The sequence below is a fragment of the Penicillium concentricum genome (assembly GCF_028827145.1).
Source record: "Penicillium concentricum strain IBT 3081 chromosome Unknown utg000001l_segment0_segment0, whole genome shotgun sequence".
Classification (NCBI taxonomy): domain Eukaryota; kingdom Fungi; phylum Ascomycota; class Eurotiomycetes; order Eurotiales; family Aspergillaceae; genus Penicillium; species Penicillium concentricum.
In genome coordinates this window covers 1863531-1877119 of record NW_026622754.1, presented here as the reverse complement: position 1 = coordinate 1877119, position 13589 = coordinate 1863531, and the positions used below count along the sequence as shown (strand labels likewise).

The 13589-nt window shown below is 48.5% G+C and overlaps 4 protein-coding genes across 4 annotated transcripts; 1 reads left to right on the top strand and 3 right to left on the bottom strand.

Moving 5' to 3' along the window:
- Nucleotides 1-224: 224 nt before the first annotated feature.
- N7517_000705 (uncharacterized protein) lies at nt 225-2315 on the bottom strand (the record flags this gene model as incomplete). Its single annotated transcript, XM_056718435.1, has 8 exons — nt 225-268; nt 325-506; nt 558-662; nt 712-823; nt 887-1119; nt 1170-1247; nt 1302-1832; nt 1897-2315. 8 exons carry the CDS (start codon nt 2313-2315, stop codon nt 225-227), a joined length of 1704 nt encoding a protein of 567 aa, XP_056582570.1.
- Nucleotides 2316-5204: 2889 nt separating this feature from the next.
- nhp6 (high-mobility group nucleosome-binding protein) lies at nt 5205-5636 on the bottom strand (the record flags this gene model as incomplete). The annotated part of the gene is made up of 3 exons (XM_056718434.1): nt 5205-5365; nt 5418-5513; nt 5567-5636. 3 exons carry the CDS (start codon nt 5634-5636, stop codon nt 5205-5207), a joined length of 327 nt encoding a protein of 108 aa, XP_056582569.1.
- Nucleotides 5637-8175: 2539 nt separating this feature from the next.
- N7517_000703 (centromere protein H) lies at nt 8176-9038 on the bottom strand (the record flags this gene model as incomplete). Its single annotated transcript, XM_056718433.1, has 3 exons — nt 8176-8545; nt 8600-8771; nt 8861-9038. 3 exons carry the CDS (start codon nt 9036-9038, stop codon nt 8176-8178), a joined length of 720 nt encoding a protein of 239 aa, XP_056582568.1.
- A 236-nt stretch (nt 9039-9274) lies between these two features.
- On the top strand, nt 9275-13350 carry atg11 (autophagy protein ATG11; the record flags this gene model as incomplete). The annotated part of the gene is made up of 3 exons (XM_056718432.1): nt 9275-9342; nt 9438-9549; nt 9613-13350. The coding sequence occupies 3 exons, from the start codon at nt 9275-9277 to the stop codon at nt 13348-13350; spliced, it is 3918 nt and encodes a 1305-aa protein (XP_056582567.1).
- Nucleotides 13351-13589: the final 239 nt, after the last annotated feature.

The following is a 13589-nucleotide window of genomic DNA, read 5'->3' as shown; positions in this document are numbered from 1 at the left end:
TGCTGGGATTCAAAAGTGCTAACACGCTGGCGAGGACAATCATTATAGACATACGCAGCATAGGCCAAAGAGGGCCCAAAGTAAAAACCAGACCTACTAGACCGAAATCCACCGCTTTTGAAATCTTGAATCATCGCAGCCATATCAACATAACTCATAACTCATCATGTCAGAACAGAGATTCCAATTATAAACTTGCGTCCCACCCCAGTCCCCAGCATAACTTAATCGCCCAGTTCATCCATAATATCCAGGAACACCCTAGCATCTAAAAGGCCAATCAGTTAATACCACTCGAGAATGGAAGTTTCAGGTCTAACTTACCAGAAGAGCTTGTGAACTCCAGGACATGGTGTCCCTGTGAGGTCTGTGGGGGTGTATAATCATCCATAGACATAAATATCACGGGCTTGATATCACGCACAATCACCGTTCGGGAATCATATGACCTAAGCCAACTGCGTTTCCCGAGGTTGTGGGTGACGAAAGCAGTCCAGACGGGTGTGCTGTGTTTGTTATTAGAATTTAATATGTAAATCGTAAAATGCTGGACATACTGGTTCATCTCGCCTCGGTAGACCGATGCCTGGAGTCTTACGGCTCCAGTCACCGAGTCTTTGTATACGCGCAGGGCATGCACGTACTGATCGTCGGTGATTTTACTAGAATATATCAGCATCTGCACTAGTTCCCTTGGTATATATCACTCACCCGCCATAAACTTCATCTTCATGGTCCAGCTCGTGGTCTAAGATATCTCCGATGGCGTGGCCTGCATCCTGGGAGCGCAAGGCAAGGAATGTGTTATGGAATAACACCAGATCTGCGTAAAATATGTAAGCGTTGTCACTTTAGCAAAGGCAAACTCTGGATGGCTATTGCTGACCTTCCAATGTGGTGAATTTCAATTGCGTCCATAGAACAAGCTCTGTCCCGCGCTTCCGCCGTCTGCACAGTCGGAGACAAGAGCCATCTCGCAACACTTCGAGTAAATTAAGCGGTAAGCAGTAGTAGTCACTAGGCCCTGTGCGGTGGGGTACCCTGCAAAGGATGCGGACGCGGTGGTCTGGTCTCCTTAGGTAGAAGGACACGCGCATGTCCGACTCGTCGTTCAGGGATCTATGCTGTGTTAGAAGCATGTTCGAAAGAAAGAAATATTCTCGACTTACAATTGGAGGAGCTCTTCGAAGCCCTCCTCTTTAATCCATTGTTTAACGCCTGGCTGTGGTTCCCCGCGGCAGTATGACCTATTGCCAATTATATTAGCAACCGAAAATCAAATCGGGCTATCTATAACCCACCTTTCTCTCACAGAGGGTAGAGGAGTGCTGGTGCCACTAGACCCGAATGTTTCCTTGGCCCAGTGTTCTTTGATAACATCAGGGGCACTCGAGCGGCTAGTAGTAGAAGTATGCGGCGAGGTAGGGATATCCGGTACAGACGGCGGGAAATCCGAAGAAGTGCCGGAAGAAGGCGACATCGGTGGAGACAGATGCGGCGGTCGAGTGCGCTCGTATGACCTCCGCCGCCGTGCATTCCGGTCACTCGCCGCGTTGTTTCTTACCGGGTGGTCTCTCACTGGGTAGTCCCTCACCGGGTGTTCCCTCGGTGGGTAGTCCCTCGCCGGGCGTTCCCTAGCCGGACGGTCCCTGACCGGGGTGGTGGGACGGGGACGGGGACGGGGTCGGGAACTCGAGCGGTTGTCGATAGGCGAGTCATTTGGGCGGATAGTCATACCCTCAAAGCGAGCCGCAAACCGGCTATCTTGTATAGAGAGTAGAATCTTGAATCCATTGACGAGGCCCGCCAGGAGCGGGGAAGTATATTGGCCACTAATAAAGACCGTGGATAAGTATACACATTCGCTTGTTCTACAGGTTATTGTGGAGCACCTACTCTCTTACCAAGTCGTTGAACTCTTTAAAGGCCATCTTATACTTGGTTAGACGGGTGTGTAGGGTATATTTCGATTGATCCCAAAAGAACCGGCCCATATTTAGCCATGTTCGCTTGTACCTGGCTGGACTAGCATCTGGGCCATCGAGCTCTCTGAAAATATCGCCGATGTCCTCGATTGTATAGGTGTAACTGGCTTGCACCACGTTCAGATCGGGCTTGATCATATTTAAGCAACGGCGATTTCGTGGATCATCGGCTAGATGTTCTAAGCTGGATAATAATGCGCTGATTGCGTATAACTCGGACGTGAGCGATGTGATCTCGCCCACATGTTCTGGGAGAGGAGCTCGAAATTCATAGAAGCCAACCGCCACGTCGTCGGCGCTCTGACGAGATGCGCGCAGAGCCTGAGCCATGAGTCCACGGATTTAGGCCATAAGGGGGGGGGGATTTTCTTTGGGAGGGGGAAGTATGGTGGGGAGGGGCAGGAAAAATTAGGAAGTAAAAAGCCAATAGGCTTACGTGCAGAGAATTAAGATTATTTAACAAATATAAGAGAGAAAAAAAGGGAAAAAAAGGAAAGAAAGAAAGAAAAAAAGAGCGAAAAATGCCCTATGAGGCTCTTGACAGGGTTCTCCCTTGCATCCAAGACCTGACGTGGCCACGCGCGAATGGCGGGGCTTGGTGGAGTCCTCCGACATAGTCCGTTCAGCCTTTGAAATAATTAAACTTGGAGGGAATATATGAATGTTGTAGAGAGGCCCTGGAGATATATACATCTAAGGTTATATAAGCCTTGACTCAGATTCCATGGTTCACAGGGTCTTCCCCAGCCCTAAATGTGGGGATCTCATCAGTTTCATCCCTCAGACCAATCATAACAATAATACCAAGCCGTTTGGGATGCACAGATATACTAAGTGAATAAACTCTTGGTTCCTGGATTTGGTCCCTTCTATAACCGTGAAAACTGTATATAACATCAACTTGGAGGAAATCATCCAGAGGGACTATAAAGTCGAGGATTAACGAGTATGAAAAGCAAATACGTAGATTACTAATTTACCTTGAGTTCAAGCTTCTAAATACGGACCTTTCGGTCCTTTTATACTCCACAACCCAAAGTCTAGTGTTGCTGACCAGATAGTTACATGATCACCTGAGGGTGTGCACTATGATAGAATATGTCTCGCCATCAATTCTCTATTATTGGACCTTTCCATATCAAGAATAGTAGAGATCAGATCGAGTCAGCTGCGGATGAAATATAGTGGCCACGAATCTCTTCTACCCGGGTTGCATTGCATTCGTGTAACAATACATTATGTACTCCGTATCCCAAGCATGGATAGAAAATGCGGGACAATTAGTCAACTAGTACGCTATCCATATGCAAAGCTTGACTTTAGAACGGGCTAGAACATCAATCTTAACATGACTCGCGTAAATGAGCTAAATGAGCTAAATGAGCTTATTAGGGCTGGTTGGGGCCAAGACTGTCACTATGGAAACCACGCTATACAACGAGGTCGAGCCTCGAAAAAGGAACCGGACAGGCTGCATAAATCTCCAAGATTGAAAGAAGTTCACGAGTAGTGACATACAATTTACACTAGTCTGTGGATATTGTACTTTTCTAATTGCACCGAGCTGATCAGTCATTTAACAGAGTTGATTCATATCTGATCCACTGTAAATATAAAACCATTTGATGAATAGCAAGGGTTTAGAGAGAGACTAGTTTGACACAGCACAAGATCCAACAAATCCACCACATATACCGTTCAACGCGCGTGAAGGTAAAGCCCCATACCGTGAAACCCTTCCACTCTCACGGGAAGGCTGTTCGACTTGGGAAATTTCAGGCTGTGTCAGTTCAGACGCCGCGCACAATCGTATCGGGGAGACTTAGATCATAGTCGGAGTAGCCACATTAATACAGCAAGGCCTTCAAACACCGCCATGAAACCAGGATGTATTGCATGCCTGTTCAAGGCCACCTGTGTCAGTTTCCGGAAGTAGGTTAGGTCCATACATCTAATAAGACCAGACACTGGAGCTGTCCATTGCTGATGCATATAGGTTGTCGCAACCGTGATGGTGTTGTTTGATGCGCTAGGGCATGCTGCAATGAAGTCATGCATCAAGAAGATGCCGGCGTATCACTGCTATGAGACAAACACGGAGGTATCGGGTTTGACGTATCATGCTCACTTGGATCAAGTGCTTCTATAAAGCAACTGTTAGAGCCTGTGCATTTACCAGTGCGCTTTGACGCGACGATCACCATATGCTGATTCACCCTCGTAAGTCCGGCGTTGTGGTGAAGCCGTATCGTATTGTCGCCCTGCTGTCTTGGTCTCATTGTGAGTCCCAATTGTGACTGCCCCGTATAATCATCGTACTGCGTATCATCGCATCGTTTTATTTCGTATCATCGTATCGTTTTATGTCGTATATCGCATCGTTTGATGTCGTATATCGCATCGTACCAACGCCCGTGTTGCAAAAGTGTGACCCGCGCGCGCGCTCACTCGCACTAGCCCTAGTCTCAGCCCCCTGAAAAAGGCTCGCCAGTGTCCAAGATTTTGCATCCCCAGAGCGAGGACTCGAGGGTTTAGGGTCGTGGTTTTCACGAAACCCAAGCTCCGGATAGCTGCAGGTTCCTAGTACATCGTGGTTTTCGACAACGCCTGGTGAATCGACTTCGGTGAGTTTTCTACTGATTGGCTTGCGCTTTGATCTGGATTTGTAACTTTCGATGAGAAGTCCGTGGTTCGCGGACTCTTGATGAAATGAAGCAACCTTGGAAGATCCTTGAAGCAAACTCAAGGTTAAGCTTCGACCCTCGACCCCGGATTATTGGGGCGGTGAATGACGCAAGCGGTGAGCCCCCGATTTGCGGGGCAAAAAAGCTCGGAAGCTGCGAGCTCTCCGAAGCTTCCCCGAGGCTTGGCAACCGACAATCAGCTAAAGTGAGGTCAATCTGAAGATGGGACGGTTGATTCCTCGCACAACAGATCGAAGCTCAACATTGAATAATCCCCAGGAGCAAGTGAGCGTGTTAACGTTTTATTACTGCTTACAACATCTAAAAACTACTTGGAACATGGTTAAAGGTTGAGATTTCCCATTGATAACTTAATACCCTAAGAGCAAAGAGGAACAGTTCAGAAGCAAGTAAACCCCACCCGTCCTCCAAACCCAGAAACCGTGCACGAAACCATCCGAAAAAAAAAGCAGGAGAACCATTAGAGAAACACAAACGCCCAGAGGTAAAAGACGAAGTGAAGCTAGAGGGCAATTTAGGAGGATTCCTCCTCTTCCTCCTCCTCAGCCTTGGCGAGGTAGGCGGCCTTCTCCTCTTCGTAGCGCTTCTTGTCAGCGGCAGCCTTGGCATCGTATGGCTTGCGGTCGGTCTCGCTCAGAGCCTTCCACTTGTCACCGAGCTGCTTGCCAACCTGGCCTGTAGGGGTGTTAGATAATGTACAACGAAGCTGGGTAATCAATTCACTGACCGAAGCTGATACCGGGGTTCTCCTCGCGAACCTTGTCGCGGTTGTCGTTGGCGAAGAACATGTAAGCGGACAGACCACGCTTGGGGGCGTTGGGGTCTAGGAAGGATATTAGTACAAGCTGGTAACAAGCAGTTTACTTGTCGACTTACCCTTCTTGCGGCGCTGGACGCGCTTCTCGGGGGCCTTGCGGGTGGACTTGGTGGTGGCTTCCTTAGGCATGATGACTGTTGGATGTTAGAGGCGATTTCTGGGAATTTTTGCCACAATCAATGTATTGTGCGAGAAAAGAAAGGTGTAATCGGGTCAAGTCAAGGTTTGTATGCGCAATTGACATAGGATTCAAAGAAATCGGGGTGATAGTGAGGGAGGGTAGACGCGAGTGTTTGCTGGACGCGTTGCGCGCAACCCGCAACCACTTGCGACCGAGGGAAAACAGAGCTTCGAGATGATAGGGATAGGATCAACTCACAGTAATTCGACGTTGACGAATTAAAATATGTGGAAAAAAAAGTAACTGTGAGCTTTCAAGTCAGTTAGGTGGACAAAAACATAGATTTGAGATGCGCGCGACCGCAAGGTGCAAATGGGGGAAAAAAAGACAGGCAATGAGGTGAAAATAAAGGATTCCAAGGACCAAAAGAACTGAAAAAAAAAGGGGAATGTGGTGGTGGTTGAAATGTACATCAGAAGTGTTGATTTATAGAGCTCGGGGGTTGATATGCAGTACCTTTTTTGTATGGGAGCAAGTTTGTATGGGGAGAATGGTAGTGTAGGAAGATAGTAAGAGAAGAGAAGAGTAGAGGGGGAGAGCCGTAGTAGTAGCAAAGAGAGGGGGGCCACAGGGAATGGCAACCGTATCTAAGAAACGTATGGTACTCGTAATTTACATTGTCCACATACTATTTTCGATCGATGCCTTGAAATATACGTCTTACTTCTTCAATTGATCTTGAAAAATTCAATTTAGACCGTTTGCTATTGATATTTTCATCCATATTCGTGCTTTTTTTCAAAGCTAAACCTTTATGATGGAATGAATTAGAGAATTTAATACGTTATGAAACGAGACCATTCCGGCACCTGGGACTCTTGTGGATTGAGCTCCGTCATATTAATAAACCGCGCAAACGTACAGGTACATAGTACCCGGTAACACCATACTAAAAGTATCTGCACGGAAAGTACCTCGTACCTCCGTTACCATGGTGTTTGCCATCAAATTTGACATGGACGGTATCCATGGATGTACAATAGGGGAATTTACATAGTATTGGCGACCTATTGGAAAATGCGACAGGCAACGATACCGCTTTAACTTATGGTTGTAACATTAAGGCTACGATGTATTGTAAAATTCCGAGAGCAAAAAGCCCTCTAAAGAGATATGCAGGAGATAGAAATAACAAAATCAAGCATTTCATAACGTATTCAGTTTGGGAAGGCATTCTTTGTCCATACACTTGATGTGATGGACTTGCTTATATAGGGCATAGCGTCCAAATGGCTTTGGTCGCCAGTCCCAGGGTCATGCGTAGGTACATATTAACATGTACGGGGTACCTTTGTGTAGAAAAAAAACATTGAATACAGGTCCCAATTCACTATCATTGGTAGCATTATTCCCTCTATAAAAAATTGTGAATTTAGAAAAGGTCTACTTAAGCTCTCGGTGTTAAAACCATTGACATTACTATCTAGTCAAGAAGTTCTGTGTAATAGTGCAAACCCTAATTCGGCCACAAAGCGTGTATATAACAGTAGTATTGGACTATCATCTTCAGGCAAGGGCGGATGGTTGCTCAATCATAAGCGTGGCGTACCCTTTTAGCGTAACCCCAATTGGAAACACGGCTGAGCAGGTACCTAAGAACTTAGGGAAGTACTGACACTGAGTCTGTCGATAAAGGTCATACGTCTACACTGTAGACTAAGACGCATATCAATATAGGAGTGATGTATCGCTGTTTTTCTTAGCTCTAGGATTACCCACGCCCAGTGGAACGGCATGGGGATGGAACACCGTAGAATAGGTAGATGATCTTACACTCCTTCCTTACAGAGCTGGATCACACCATCATCACAAGCTAAATCTAGCATATCGTCTCCAATGAATAGACCGTAGCAGGGATATTCTATCTAATCTGCTCCCCCTTGAAGTCGCTCAGATTGCTCATTTAATCTTGCAGATATGGCGTATGGACTTGGTAGGCTAACACGTACAGTTGACAGATTGACAGATCAAGAGCAAAAGTCCATACACCATACGGAGTAGAGATTGTCGAATCCATAAAAAAACGCATAGACCATGTTCCGTTCCCTCAGCAAAGTCCTTTTTTTTACACATACCGTTGATACTGCAGTACTGCAGTACTGCAGTGTGGCAGTGTATGGTTAATCCACCTGTAACTTAATGTACTCCATACAGTTCCACGACTTCCGACAGAAAATCATATTCGTGTGGAAAATAATTTTATACGTCTCTAAGTAGAAAGGGAGCTATGCATTTATCCGAGCATAGAGCCCTTACTTCTACGCGATCTATATTGTACACCGCTGTGTACAGCCGTCTTTATTGCAGTCAACACGCCCCAGTGTAATTCTCATCCAGTCCACATCATTCAGTTTAAATTACCATCTTTTTTTCGCCCCTTAGCAATAGAAAAATCGAATGTTTCGGAGACTTGGGTATTATCGTACAGTGTGCTCCTACAAGAGAGATTGTAAAAAAATACTGGAACGCGTCCACAAAAGAAAAACATCAGTCATCACTTTCATCCAGCACCAACGCGCGCAACATGTCGTCATCGGCCCAATTTAATCCACTACCAACAACTACCGCACTTGCGATAGACTTCATGGTCTCCCATTGAGCTTTGCGCGCCTTTAAATCCGTTTCAAAACTGTCCAGTTCTGATAACAGCTCGGGGTTTTCAAGCTTCTCTCTCCATGACGAATCTTCTTTCGTGACCTCTAGTAACTGGCGCACCAGTTCCTGGTTCTCGCGATTGATCTGTAGATTCTTTATCTCCAGGGATGAGAGCTGTCTCATCACCAAGTCATGCGCTGATGCAAGATTTTCATGTGCTAGTGCAAGCACATCGCGACGATTCACCAGACAAAGAAGGGCTCTATGTATGCCTCTATCAGACTTGGTCTAGCGTAAGGCCTTTCGTGGTACTTACCTCTCAGCAGGGGTGGCAGCCTTCAGGTGAACAGCTTTGAGAATAGGCTCTGTCATGAGGATGGTGCGAACAGCCTTCCTCCTGACCGTGTAAGTAGATCGTGCCTCTAGGAGCTCACGTTCCGCGATTGCGAGCTGTTCTTCAGGATCTGCGCCCGAACATGATTCCAGTTCTAATAGGATAAAAGTGATTAGAACCAAGGCAGATTAAAAAAAAGCAAATATTAAAAATAAAGCATTGCGAAGCTTCTATCAGACGTACCTTGTTCGAGAAACGCCTTTTCTAGCTGTTGTTCCTGGACCTGGTTGTAGAGTTGTAGCACCAAGGCCTCTTTATCTGACAGAGTCACGACATCGCGAGAGTCATCTGCAGAGTAATCTAGGAGTGTCACCTCACCAGATTGCAGGTGAGGCAGTGACTGGCCATGTTTTTCAGCCATGGACGTAGATCCCGTGAACGCGGGCGCATCTGGTGATATGAAGATAAGACCGGAGGCGGTGGGCGAGCTTCCCCGGCCACACGAGGTTGCGGAGCAACCTTCAGCGTCCTGAGCCTGACTGGGGGCTTTAGGACACTCATTCTTTTCTTTCTTTCCTTACTTGTCTCTTCTTCTTTGGGAAATATTTCTCACTTTTCTCTCGTACTGAGCATCTAAGCTCGCCTGGTGTGGAGGTGATGTCGTTGCACATCTACATTGCTCACACTGGGGAGCATTTCCTGGCTGATCCAGTGGCATTTGCCTCGTATGTCCCCACTATCTCCATTTGATGGTGTCTACTACCTGTGTATCTATGCTTGGATGGACCTATCTGAACCCCAGCTGATAAATTGTCTCTAGTCCCGATGCTTTGAAGTCATGGATCGTTCACAATACATCTATCCCACCTGCTCGGCAAATATTGATGACCGCCCGGGGAAAGAATGTGAAGACCCAGACTCTTGCTACCGAGGTGTGACATGAGAAGTATCGATTATGGCCTGGAAATATGCTAACTTGTGGGCAACCATCGCAGAACGAGATCTTTGTATATGACCGACAATACGTCAGTGAACCAGGCGATGTCGAATTTCCGAAACTATCTCCTCCTGAACCATTCCAACCTGGTAGCCCCCCAGCTACACTCAAAGACCAGAACGACCTTCAGGCATGGCGAAACCTCTACATGGCACGTCGCAACTGGGCACTGGACTTGTCCAGTCGCTGTGGGTCGATTGATAAGAATGTCCGAGAACATAACGAGCGAACCGATGTAATAAATCGTGCGGTGGGCGTGGCTCTGGAGAATCTCAAGTCTCACGTGGGTAACCTAGAGCATCGGTTCCAAGAAGCGCAGTCGTGGGCAAATAGCATCTTAGAGGAGCAGCGGGCTGCTTTAGATGGCTGGCAACGAGCTCTTTCCACACTGGACAACATCCCGGCACGTAAAGATTTCCCTCTTCTTGGACGCCCGTCCACGCCCAAAATGGACAAGGATCGACCAACGGGAACGCTGCGTGACTTTGTCGACGTAAGCGAGGTTCAACGGGCTGGATCAGAGGCAACGACTGTCTCGCCGGCCTTTGCTGGTAGCGTTCATGACATCGAGAAGACAATCAGCGACATCGCCTTGGACACTCAACAACTGGTGGACGAGGCCCTTGCCTCAAATTTCGACGGGGTGGATGGGCTGCTGGAAGAAGTCGAGACTATTGCGAAGAAGATCGGGTCTGATTATGAGCATGTTCTCAGTCTGCCGAACAACCAGAAAACATTGGCCAATATCTCAAGACTTGCGTTCAGCCATACACAGGACCTTCTTCCATCGCTGGCGGAGACCAGCGTCGAGCTTCAAGTTGCGCTGGAGCAAGCTGTGCAGCGACGGGGGGCCGTGGAGAAAACGGCCATTGATCATATGCGCACGATTTCCTCCCTTGAGTCTAGACTTGCCGACGCCCATGCACGAATGGTCAATCTGGACGTGGGGAGTAATGCCTTTGAAGTCATCTACTCTGTCTTCCAAATGCCAATGGTATATGGGTCGATTCTTATCGAATCCGTGCGGCGGCGAGAATGGAGTGATAAGATCAAGACCGACTCCCTGACGCTAGCCGAGGAGATGGCGATTTTGAGAGATGAGGAACAACGCCGCAGAAAAAAGTGGCTAAAAAATATGGGAGACTTTATGACTGTGACTGATTCCACCCCACCAGGAATCGAAGTCAACCTTCAAGGTCAGGATGACGAATGGCCTGAAGTAGCTCGGAAAGAAATCGAGTATTACATCGACGATTTAAAGACCACACATTCCTTGACCAACCTAGCGGAAGAGCTCACCCAGCAACTCAAGGAGCTGGATGCACCCACTCGGCAGCAAAGACGGCGGGCGAAAGCGTTCAAACAAGGAAGCGTATTTGACTTGAGCCGGAGCTCTATCTTACGCGCCGATGACTCCGTCCGTAGCTTACAAGAAGAAAAGACAAAGCTAGAAGAAAGGCTCAAGGGATCAGATAGTCGTGTCCGGAAACTGGAAGATCTTTTGCATCGTCAAAGTCACCTCAGCCGGCCATCGAGCGCCAATTTCGGCCCAGACTTCCCCGGTTCACCTTCATCTCCACACCCTGATGCACTATCTAGACGCTCATCCGTTTCTTCGAGGCGAGTCTCAGCGACTCAGTCCCCTGAAGACAAAGCACTCATTCAGCGTATTGTTACGCTTGAAGCAGAGCTGGCGGCCGAGAGAGATGTGGTCCAGCGACTCCATAAGGAAGCCCACGCCGAGCGGCAAACCCATTCCGACAAGTTCCAAGAAGCTCAGTCCACCAAAAAGGACCTCATAGGCAACCTTGAAGCGCGCCAACGTGAATTCGAAGATGAGCGCCGATATCTGGACTCGGAGCTAAAGAAGTTTAGACTGCGTACCGAGGAAATGGAAGAAGAGCTTGATCGACTTATGGATAGCAGGGAGCATGGAAGACAAGATATTGACGAACGGATGCACCAGCTCGAACTCGACCTTCAAAATGCCCAGGCTAATTCTGCCGAAGACGCACAGAAAATTATTGATCTTAATACGGAGATTCAGAGTGGACAAGGGCGAGAAGAAAGCCTCCAGGCTATGATTGATGATCTCGAGCACCGACAAGCGGAGTTCGAGCAAAAGCACCAGGAGAGTTATCAAGATCTCCAAGCTATCTTCATGAACCTCTCACCCGGAGGCATTGTACCTGTCGAACTTCCCGACATAATCAAAGCCATTGAGGTTCTTTCTGAAGGCCTGTCGATCCACGCGAAGAGCGCGGAATCGAATGCATCTCAAACAATGGAGGAGAAAAAGGCACTTGAAGAACAAATTGTGAAATTCGAGGCGGAGGCAGAAGAGCGGACAAAGAAGTTCGACGAATGCGAGGCCGAATTGTCGCAATTAACTGCAGAACTCTCACGCGAGCGATCAAAGTCGGAGGAACTGACCGGTGAACTGGGTAGAGAGCGATCTAAGTTCAGTTCCTTGCACTCTCAAATGACTGCCGGAGAAAGCGGCTCCGACGCGCTGCGTGAACAGATCGCCGAAGAGGAACGGAAACAGGCAGAGCTGTCACGGCAACTGGCTGAAGCCGAGAGTCAAGCTCGAGATTTGAAAGATCAGGCCGCGGAATGGGAGAGAAAGGCAGGGGCCACTTCGCAGACCGAGGAGCAGGCTGTGGCGCGGTTCGAAGCTCGGGGTAACAAGTCCCTTGAGCTTTCAACCCAACTCTTTGGACAGGTTGAGAAGCTGGGTCGGATGCTCGAACAATTGGGTTTCACCATCATTCAGCAAGACGGCCAGCTCCTTGTCCAGCGTGCTTCGAAGCTCAGTGCTTCGCTGGGCCTGGGTGAAAGCCTCGCCCAGTCAGGTATTGTATCCCTAAAGCCGGATACAGCGCTTCTGGACTGGATGAAAGCTGAAAGCCTGGAGGATGAAGAGACCAAATTCTCGGCTTTCATGCAAAGTCTAGCTCAGTTTGACGTGTCCTTATTTGGTGATGTTGTTGTCAAACGCGTCAAGGACATCGAACTCCTGGCCCGCAAATGGCAAAAGGAAGCTCGAGGCTATCGTGAAAAATACCATCGAGTTCAAAGCGAAGCTCATGACAAGATTGCCTACAGATCCTTCAAAGAAGGCGACCTTGCTCTCTTTCTCCCTACTCGGAATCAGGCCATTCGCTCTTGGGCCGCCTTCAACGTGGGCGCACCACACTATTTCCTCCGCGAGCAAGATTCACACAAACTACAAGCTCGAGACTGGCTTCTCGCCCGCATCACCAAGATCGAGGAACGGGTTGTAGATCTATCCAAATCAATGAACGGCGTCGCATCAGACCGTCGCTCCATCGGGGACGCCAGCGACGGTGCCTCTCTAGACGACGAGAATCCATTCGAGCTTTCAGATGGTCTCCGTTGGTATCTCCTCGATGCCGTAGAAGAGAAGCCCGGTGCGCCTGCTACACCGGGCATAGCGAAGAGCACTGTTGCATCGGCGCACGTCGATGCCAAGGGTAGTATCCGCCTCAAACGTGGTACGGACGAGGGCGCCATTGCCAAAACCCTATCCAGGAGTCTTGATAGCCGTCGCGAGAGCGCGAATTCCAAGCGTGGCACCCCGACGCCATCGCAGCACGCTGTCGAATCAACGACTGATCTTGTGCGCCCCGCCGAAGCTGATGCTGGCTCGCAGCCTCGAGAGACTGCTCCGATCTTCGACGAGGTTCGCCGTGACCTGCTCTCCGGCCCGTGAAAAGTAGGGATTGACTTGTTTATCTTCCGTCTTTTCCGGGTCTGTTTTCATATCATTTGGTACTGGTTACTAATGGTTTTCTTTGGCTTAGGATCACCTCTCTGCATCGGCTCAACCAAACATAAGTACCAGCGCTTCTTCTCCCGCTCGGTCGACGTCTGATCGTCGACAGAATGGCCGGTCTCGCCCATGGGAGAAATTGTGGTCTCTTGACTATCGGCTCGAGGGTGGCGCATCAT